At 36.6% G+C, this 10,340-nt stretch overlaps 1 protein-coding gene and 1 long non-coding RNA gene across 3 annotated transcripts in view; both read left to right on the forward strand.

Moving 5' to 3' along the window:
- Window positions 1–1,048, forward strand: part of NUCB2 (nucleobindin 2) — a 41,760-nt gene extending 40,712 nt beyond the window's left edge. For both annotated transcript variants that reach the window (XM_058688380.1, XM_058688381.1), the window contains exons 13-14: window positions 432–510; window positions 936–1,048. In XM_058688380.1, the coding sequence (XP_058544363.1) occupies window positions 432–506 (75 nt within the window). In that variant the 3' untranslated portion in view covers window positions 507–510; window positions 936–1,048. The remainder of the gene's footprint in view (window positions 1–431; window positions 511–935) is intronic.
- A 564-nt stretch (window positions 1,049–1,612) lies between these two features.
- Window positions 1,613–8,575, forward strand: LOC131487549 (uncharacterized). Its single transcript, XR_009249816.1, has 2 exons — window positions 1,613–3,611; window positions 6,006–8,575. It is a non-coding gene; the product is annotated as an uncharacterized LOC131487549 (long non-coding RNA).
- The last annotated feature ends 1,765 nt before the right edge of the window (window positions 8,576–10,340 follow it).

Genomic DNA, 10,340 nt, shown 5'->3' on the forward strand with positions numbered 1-10,340 from the left:
AAAAGTCAGACGCTTGACCGACTGAGCCACCCAGGTGCCCCAAATGTTTGTATTTTTAAAACTGCTTTGTTGAATATGAATCTAAATTTTAATTTTTTTGAATTTATTTATTTATTTTGAGGAAGAGAGAATGTGTATAAGCTGGAGAGGGGCAGAGAGAGAGCAGAGAGAATCCCAAGCAGGCCCCGCACTGTCCTCGCAGAGCTAGACACAGGGCTCGATCTCACAAACCGTGAGATTATGACCTGAGCCGAAATCAAGAGTCAGATGCTTAACTGACTGAGCCACCCAGGTGCCCCAATTAATCTAAATGTTGAGTTTGAATATCTCATTTTGGAAAACAATTTTCAATTAGTTTGTTGTGATTTGTCAAAAGTCATGAGAAAATCAAATAATACTTACTTTTAAGACATTCTTTTTCCATTTACTAGGTCGTACAGCAGATGGAACAAAAAAAATTACAAGAAATTCCTCCATCAGGGCCTGGGGGAGAATCAAAGCTCTAGCCACGTATGTAACTTTATTTTTTTGTTTAAGGATATAAAAAATTTATTATGAATGTAATTTCAAATCATTAATATCTATGGTATTTTCTATATATTTGTGGAAATAGTGCATCTTGTACTACAGAAAGATGAAAAGGCTTCTAAAATTTTTATGCATCAGTATATTTCAAAAACTATATAATTTGACAGCTATACTTATGGTGAAATGATTTATTTCAACATTGTTTACAATTTTTTCTAATCAGTTATTGATATTGTCAGGGAACACATTTTTTAATTATAATCTATGATTAGCTAAGTATTTTTAAAATGCTTTATATTTATATTTACATACATGTACATATACTGAGATTGTATATATACAAGAAAATTCAGAATAAAGGAAGATACCTTTAATAAGATGAGAGCATATGTTTTTTTTTTGAACAGACATTTAAAGTCCGAAGTCCACCAGAACTTGGAAGAAAACTGTTCAGTCAACATCTGTGTCATCTTTTTACCACCCTTCCTTTTTCTCTGCTCAATAAATATTTTAAAGCATATATGAAATAAAGGAAGATACTTTTAAAATGAGAACACATTCTTTTTTAGGATACAGATACTTAAAGATTGAAGTCTATCAGAACTAGGAAGAATACAAACTCAATATCTGCTCTCACTTTCATACCTCTCTTCTTTTTAATTTGCTCTCCTTTAATGATTTAATTAAGTGGCCATAATTATGCCATAATGCAATGAAATGTTTAAGTGAGAAAGTTCTGTAGTGCTTTTAAAGTAAATTTATATTGTTGTCACTCATAAAGTTAGTCTTTTATGGGTGCTTATCATCCCCTGTCTCAATAAGTCTCTTTGATGGTAATAATTCTTCTGAGAAGATCATAGTTTCCCCCAGTGTTTCCTGTTAACTTCTTCCTCCTTTCAGCAAATTTAACTGCCAGAAATTCTTCTATTGAATAACTTTTGCTACCACTTCAGATCATTTTTGTTGTTGTTGTTGTTTATATTTTTGCTTTCAATTCTATCACTTAAGATCAGGTTCTGCTACATATAACAGAAAAACCAAAGATAATTTAATTTAATTTAAATATGTTTTTATTTATGTGTTTTAATTTAAATATGAGTTTCTCCCTCTTACACAAAAGAAATCTGGAGGTAGGTGGTGTCCAGGTTTCTACCTCTCTGCTCTGGTATCCTCAGTGCATGGTTTTTATCCTTAAGTTACCTCATTCTCACTGTCCAGGATTGTTTTTGGAGGCAGTGGGGAAGGGAGGAAAAGGAAGTTTCCCCAGTTGAATCAGCCTCCTGGAGGCAGTTTTCCTGGAGGACCACACAGCATTGGAACTTACGTCTCTCGGCCGTGTAGCTGCTAGGAAAGCCGAGAAATACATGTGGCAATTGGACCAGCTAAAAGTTAGGATCTTTAAAGAAGAAGGAAAGAGGTCATGTTTGGTAGGCAACTTTTGGTTTTAACCCAGACAGCTTTATTGGCTACCTAAATATCTGTGCACACTCTTCTGAAACATAGAAAACACTCAACTTCCTCTTCCCAAAAAGGAAATACCCCAAATTCAGTCCATTATTGCATATAGCTCAAAGACCATGATATCCTTGTATAGTCCCCTCTATCAGGTTAGGATATGGCGCCTAATGTTCTGGCCATCTACAAACTAAAAAGCAAGGTGTCTGTCACCTGAGAACCAAATGCATAATGGTGAAATAGGTACAGGATAACTGCAATAAAATCAGTTGTTATTTCTGTTTATTTATTTCTGTTTCTAAAATCCCCTTTTAGAAAAGGGGAAAATGGGAAACATAACAGTCTCTGATCCATAACACTTAAAAGGCACTGCTTGGCAAAAATAGCAAGGTCTCTCTGCTCTGTCCATAAATATATTTCTGAGTTTTCCAATCAGGCAAACCCGGATTCACCTTTCTGGTGAATTCATGTATTTGAGTGGGCATTGGAAAGTGTGGACAGTGTCTTTGGGGTTGACAGCTTTAGTACTTCACTTTCTGTTATGATGGGTTTAGGGGTTTGAGGATTGTTTTAGATAGTTACAGGCTGTTGTAGGCCAGGTTTAGGGTTTGTGTCTGTTTTTGTTTGGTTTTATTTTTTGGCAAAATGTTCCCTAAAAACTTAGTAAGTTACTGGTCTGTCTTTTTAAATTATTACCATGAGTAACCACAAAGATCTTGTCAAGTCACAAGGTTCTTTGTTAAACCTCATCTTTTACTTGCTGGCTTCTGTGTTCTCTCTCTTCTCTTGGGTCTTAAATGAATGGTACTATTTGGGACCATTTTAAACTATGGGCTTGGATGGGATGGCAATAGTCATCAGTCAGATCTTTTTCCTTAGGATTGCTCCCATTACTTGGCAGAAAATGCTTAAGGGAAGGTTTATGAAAAAGTTGAAGAAGCTTTAGCAGCTTCCTCAGAACCCTTACTTACACATGTTTCAGTTTGGAATATGGTCGTAGCTGACTTTTTCAGTTCTTCAGGGCTCTAGATTTAGGACTTTGTCAATTTATTTTGTAGAGAGCAATTCCTTGGCAAAGCTATATTCCTTTCCATCTGTGCAGTCTTGTTAACCTTAGCCTGAATCACATCTCTCTTGTAAGACTTTGCTGAAAGAGGCTAAAAGCAGCCCACACATGCTAACATTCTGAAGTTCTACCACCATTTCCTCTAACACCTTAACCTTAGTGGCATGAGGTCTGACTGCCCAAAGCCCTACCTCCTCAACTAAGCTAACTCCATATATAAGATCCTTCTACTAGCTGTACCTTACTTCTAGCTACCAAATTTCTATCAAGGTCAAGATTCCTGGTTGTAGATAATGGAACCTTCTTTAGCTCTGAAACACAATGGGATTGTTTAAGGGGTGCATATAGTTCACAGACTCTTTGGGAAGGCTGATGAAACAGAACCTAGGTTGAGCTTCATAGGAACGGCATCATAAGAGCGGGCTGCCAAAGACGCTGCTGCTTTTGGAACAATCAAGAAACTGCCTGCCAGACCAAGAAGCCTCCTGCTGGATTAAGGAAACTGTGAACAGTTGCCCGCTCCAGAGCTACACCGCCTCTGCTGTGCTTTGTGTTGGCAAAAGTGGGTACCTCCTGTGCTCCCTCTCTCCCCATGTAACTCGGTTCTGGGCAAAAGTCTCAAGTGAGTGCATCTGATTGACTGGACCAGTCATATCTGGAATCCTAGCTGCAAGGGAGGTTGGGAAATCATAGTTTTTAACTTTACTGCCTCTGTAGTACAATAAGGTATGTTTAAAGCTGCTGAGTGAAACAATCCACCTCGTAATTTTACATTCTTTCTCTTAACATTAATAATTTTTATAACTTTTAGTCCTCGTTTTACAAAAGTTTTATTTTTATTTATTTAAAAAAATTTTTTTAATGTTTATTTTTGAGACAATGTGAGAAACAGAGTGTAAGCAGCGGAGGGGCAGACAGAGGGAGACACAGAATCCGAAGCGGGCTCCAGGCTCTGAGTTGTCAGCCCAGAGCCCAACGCAGGGCTCAAACTCACAAACTGTGAGATCATGACCTGAGCCGAAGTCAGACGCTTAACCGACTGAGCCACTCAGGCGCTCTCGTATTACAAAATTTTTAAACAATCACTGTATATTCCAAAGATACCTAAGATTTTTTCTTCTCTTAAATCACGGATCCCAAAATTAAATATAGCAATCCAGGAAAGTTCTGCTTACATACAGATTTAAAAAACACATAAAAAACACTCAATAGAATAATGCTGTGTTTCTTTAGAGATGGAGAAGGATTCCTATCTCTATTGTTTAAATTGTAGAAAACATTAAGAAATGATCTGGCATATTCTTTTGTTGATGACTGTGACGAGAAACTAATAAGACAGCTATTCACCTAGGCTAAACTTTTTTAGATGGTGGACTGGGGTTCAATCAGAAAGTAATTAGAAACAACAATATTGCACTGTGATTATGTAATGTGATAAATATGGATACAGGGCACTCATGACAATATATAAATATATCAAAGTAATATGTTGTACACCTTACATTTACACAATGTTGTATGTCAAATACATTCAATTAAAAAAATAATTGGGGGAGGGGCGCCTGGGTGGCTTAGTCAGTTAAGCATCCCACTTGATCTCAGCTCGGGTCTTAATCTCAGGGCCGTGTGTTCAGGACCCATGCCGAACATGAAGCCAACTTAAAATATAATATAATAATAATAAGGGGCACCTGGGTGGCTCAGTCGGCTAAGCGTCTGACTTCGGCTCAGGTCATGACCTCACGGTTCTTGAGTTCAAGCCCTGTGTCAGGCTCTGTGCTGACAGCTCAAAGCCTGGAGCCTGCTTCAGGTTCTGTGTCTCCTTCTCTCTCTCTGCCCCTCCCCTGCTTTCACTCTGTCTCTCTCTCTCTCTCTCTCTCTCTCAAAAATAAATAAAAACATTAAAAAAAATAACTGGATGAGAATTTAGAGAAGTTTCTTAAAATGATTTTTTGGCATGGGTAATAAAGGGTGGATATTATTGTAGATCTACCTCACAGTAATTACAATAATTATAATTATTATAATTTATATTAAAAAAGGATTATTAGCTCAAGATTATTTATGGACTTAAGGAATTCCACTTCTTATACGTACTAGGCACTTATGAGTGAATATTGTTTCTTAAAGGGTTTCTAATAGTATTCTTTCCAGCTCTGTTAGAAAGTATTGGTCCTGTGTTTATATCATTCTTCTTAATACTTTTTAGGTATGTAGTAGTCTTTGGTTTAACTGACTTAGTGGTATGTATTTGTAATTTGGGTTTTTGTTTCACATACGAATTTTCATGAAGCATATAAATTTTATAGTATACTTTGGTATATATAGTTAAAATTAGATTTTAAAGGATGATACTTTGTGATAGAATGATAGAATAGGATAGAGGATAGATACTTTATGATAGGATGATAGAATACTTGACTCTTGCTAAAAGAAACTGTAATTTAGGAGTAATGCTAAAAAAACTCTTTAAGATATGGCTCTACATTTTTTTAACCAAAATGTGTTTACAACAGCATTATTTTCTATGCTAACTGAACAGCTTTGTATGACCAAAGCCTAAATGCACATCTGTTTTTCACATGAAGAAAATTATAAAGAAAATTTTGATGTTTTGTGAGAACGTCATTTTTTTTAAATGTTCATTTATTTTTGAGAGCGAGAATGCAAGCGGGGGAGGGGCAGAGAGAGGGGTGGACAGAAGATCTGAAGCAGGCTCTGCCCTGACAGCAGAGAGCCTGATGCAGGGCTCGAACCCATGAACTGCGAACTGTGAGATCATGACCTGAGCCTAAGTCAGACGCTCAACTAACTGAGCCACTCAGGCACCCCAAGAATATGGTTTTTAAGACAGCCTAGTTAATAAAAGAGGGGGTGAGAAATCTATTTTATTTAGGAAGAAATTTTGACAAGCCTAATTTTGGTTAGTGCCTAATATTTAATCTTTGTTTTATAGATATACAGTACAATGAAGAAGAAATTGAAAAAGAGCCAGAGTTAGACGATGACCTTCTTCATTTTCATGCGAGATTTTTATTCCCTGCAGAGGCTGCTAAAGAAGTCCACTGTCACCCTTCACCACCGATGCCTCAACTTCAATTCATTTTGTTTTTTGAACTGAGAGACTAAGCTGTATTGAGTAAAATGCAAAGTGTACATTTTTGTTTCCTGTGGGTGAGATAATGAAAGATTATGACAACTTGCTTTCAAGTTGTGAGATTTGAGGGAAATCAAGGTCTTTTCCTTCCTTTTTTTTTCCATACAATATCATTGCAGGATTCCAGTCTTTCCTTACTCATGTTTTAACTTATTTTCTACATGAGTAGTTAGCTATGGATTAGCATTCATTTCTTAGACAATCCAAGAACTTAGCCAGAACAAGCAGCAGCAGTAAGTGTTAAAGACATCAAATTGAAAAATTTAGATTTATGGTTGCTAGCACTGCCAACCTGTTTACTGAGAAAAAAGCAAAACAAAATAAAACCAATAAAACCTCTGATTTAATTTAAGAATTTAGATTTTTTTCGACATATTGCCTATAGAATGTAGAAAAACCCCTACATTTCATGTTCACAGATGTCTATAATTTTCTTTGCACAGCTTTTAGTTTACATTTTGCTTGACATTAGTATATTCTTTCAAAAGAATTTTTTGTAAGTTTATTTATTTTGAAAGAGACACAGACAGCATGAGCAGGGGAGGGACAGAGAGAGAGAATCCCAAGCAGGTTCTATGCTGCCAGCTGCAGAGCCCATTGCTGGGCTCCAACCCATGAACTGTGAGATCATGACCCGAGCCAAAACCAAGAGTCAGATGCTCAACTGACTGAGCCACCCAGGTGCACTGACATTAGTATATTCTTGATGAATGCCATGTCCCAGCTTGGTTGTTAGCCAGCCCTTGACAGTGTCTTTTTCCTTACATGCTCACCCTTCGGGTTAACTTCAAAGCTAAACATGCCTGTAAACAGGTTTTGTTTTGTTTATTACCTATTACAAGCAATAGATTTGGCTTTTGTTGTGCAAACTTCCTTACCTCTTTTTGTTTTATCCGTAGTAGTAAATATATTTTTCAAGACTTCCAGGATTATGAATATATATCTTGTAATAAAGTGTTAAAATATTTTGTTTTACAATTCTTCTAATTTTGCTGCTCCATGGCATTTAAAAATGGGTAGTGATTTCTTCCCATGTGATTTTTGTTTTAAGTTTATTTATTTATTTTGAGAGAGAGAGAGAGCACAGAAGGGGCAGAGAGAGGAGGGAGTTAGAATCCCAAGCAGGCTCCGCACTGTCAGCACGGAGCCAGATGCAGGGCTCCAACTCATGAACTGGGAGATCATGACATAAGCTGAAGTTGGCTGTCTAACCGATGGAGCCGCCCAGGTGACCCTATTCCCACGTGATTTTAAACTTGTGACTTGTCTGAGTGCTTTGAAAGTGAGAGAGAAAAAAATAAGGTTCCATTTAGTTCTCTTTGCCTTCTCCCATGAATCGTTGTATTAAAATGTTATTTGTGTTCAATTTTAGTCCACGTTAAATGTAGATTTTTAATGATATGAGAGTATGTGTCATTTAACTAAATGGCCACCCTCATTTTGATTCCCTGTGTGTGGAGTATGAAACCCATGGACAGCCTGTGCCATTCCGTATGTGTTTTGTACTATGCTGTGTTACCTGGTTTACAGTTCACGATTACCCTTCAATTGTTAAAGTGACTTGAGCTTGCTTTACTTTTGAATTTTACCTTTTCTGTTCTTGGTATTGCTACTTTGTAAATATTTCCTTGTTAGTATAGTGATGTCTTAAAGATATTTTCTTTTTTAAAACATTTGCCATGCCTCGTCATGTTTAAACGTCTTTGTGGTAGTACTGAAGCATCTTTGTCAAACACAACAATTTAAAACTCCTATCATCTTGTTCTATAGCATTGAGCAATGTTATCTTACCATTTGTAGCTTTTTTTTTTTTCTGATTAACTCTCAGTTCTAATCTTGTGTACATTTATTGTTTCCTTTGGTGTGTATGTATTTTCACTCTCTTTGATATTTATAGTATGCCTCATTGAAATTCAGGATTGATACTAGGAAAAAGAAAACCACATTTGCAGAAGGAGCTAGTTAGGCAAGCAGGCAGTCACTTATAGAGGGGTTTCTGAGCACTGTGGAGAGTAATTCTAACCCTGAAGAAAATTTCTGACTCATTTATAGAGCTCCTGACACCTCTTCCACAGAGTGAACCAGCTTGTGAGCAAATGCATAGTATTCAGATTCTGATGAATGTCCCTTTGTCCAATTCTTTAGCTTTTTTTGTACCTTCTTTAAATAATAATAGTTTAAAAAAATATTTTGTGCATTCCAGCAGACATTTTGTGTCTTACGGTTGTTAATAAAGGAGAAAAATATTTTTTGTAATAGACCAGGACGTGAATTTGGTAATCTCTGATTAAAAGAGAAGTAGCCTAGTTTTTTGTATTCGTTATTTTTGCCCAGATGATCTGAGGTTTAATTAAATTCTTTTCTTTCTATGAACTCTTCCCTTTTCCAGTTTTGTATTGACTTTCCCACTGTTGTGTTTCTAATGCACTCCCTGAGTCACTGGAGAAAGCTTTGAGGGATGTAGAATGTTATTCGCATCACTGGCAGCTGTCTTAGAGTTTCCCTGCCTCCAGCTTTTGGGGTTTATTATCAGGCCTTTCAAAGGAATTCTGCCCTTCCCTCACAGTCCCAAACTATTCATCTTTTCTCCAAGGGAGTCTGTTGTATTACTAATTAAGATGCTGAGGTGACTTTATTAAGACAGGATTAATTTATGAAAGATTTATGTAAAAATATAATAGAGGCCAAGTATTTTATTTCAAGGACAGTTTGAAGCCAGTTAATGCCCAGTAACTGTTTCATTCTTTTGTGAGGGCTCTGGTGACTTCTAGATAGTTCTATTTGCACCTCTCTATCCAGTTTCAGGGAATAAGAATGGAAGAGCCCTGGAGGCTCATGTACTGTAGCAGAGGTGGAGGGAGGAGCCCCTTTTCAGTGAAGGTGTTTCTTTCTTTGAAGCTGTTAAGTCCAAGATCTATTAGCACACATGAAGATGGTAAGCGCTTGCAACTTTCAGTATATCCATGTACCAATTCATATAGTCTCAAATGGAAAGATATTTTAGAAGCAATATGTGTACATTTATATGTAAGCTTGTGCCTAAAGTAGGTGTGGAGGGGAGACCATCAATTATTCTTTGTCTTCTGAAAAAAATTGTCTTCTGGAATTAAAAAGTGAAAAACATTTGCCCTTCCTTTTCATGAAGGAAACCAGTGCTGCATCATCCATGCTTTATCAATATTTATTATGTTTTAAAAGATACTTAATAATGATGGCTTATCGGGGCGCCTGGGTGGCGCAGTCGGTTAAGCGTCTGACTTCAGCCAGGTCACGATCTCGGGGTCCGTGAGTTCGAGCCCCGCGTCAGGCTCTGGGCTGATGGCTCGGAGCCTGGAGCCTGTTTCCGATTCTGTGTCTCCCTCTCTCTCTGCCCCTCCCCCGCTCATGCTCTGTCTCTCTCTGTCCCAAAAATAAATTAAAAACGTTGAAAAAAAAAAAATAATGATGGCTTATACATCCTATTTTAAAGACCATTTATTTTATTTGTTATTACTAGATTTGGAGGATTTTGAAATTTTTCAATTTAAATGTTGAATTAAAAATGTAACCTTTTATAAATACATGGCCAAAAAAGTTCTGTTAATTTTAAAGTTTGGACAGAAATTGTATTACTCTGAAGTGTACTTAGGCTTAATTCTTTTTGGCTTATTTAGAGAATTGGATCATTTTTAAAAAACTGCAAATAAATAAGTGGATTTTAATTTGGTAATCAGGAAGACACAAAGACTATACACGTTTGTTGTATTTGAGTTTGTTTTTTGATGATACGTTGTAAAAATTCTCCCAGTGCAATATTTGTCGGAATATATTATTCTAGTCATCATTTGTATAGCTTTGTTTTTAAGTATATTAAATGTAAAATCAGAAAAACATGTAATATTTGTGGTGATTTTCTGGGGAAAAAGGTAAACTTGACAGTGTTGAAAGAATGGATTCTTTGCAAAACACTATTTTATAGAGTCATAGAGTCTTAGGGCCTTAGAGATCATGTACCAATGAGGGAATTCCTTTTCCAGCATTCCTTTTCCAGCATTCCAGCAGTATCCAGCCCCTGCTTCCAGTGATAGCGTTGAAGTGGAAATCCCAGTGGTTTGCAGAGTGGTTTATTGGGCAAGTTTAGGGATTCATCAGATA

Source organism: Neofelis nebulosa, chromosome 10 (genome assembly GCF_028018385.1).
Source record: "Neofelis nebulosa isolate mNeoNeb1 chromosome 10, mNeoNeb1.pri, whole genome shotgun sequence".
NCBI classification, from domain to species: Eukaryota; Metazoa; Chordata; class Mammalia; order Carnivora; family Felidae; genus Neofelis; species Neofelis nebulosa.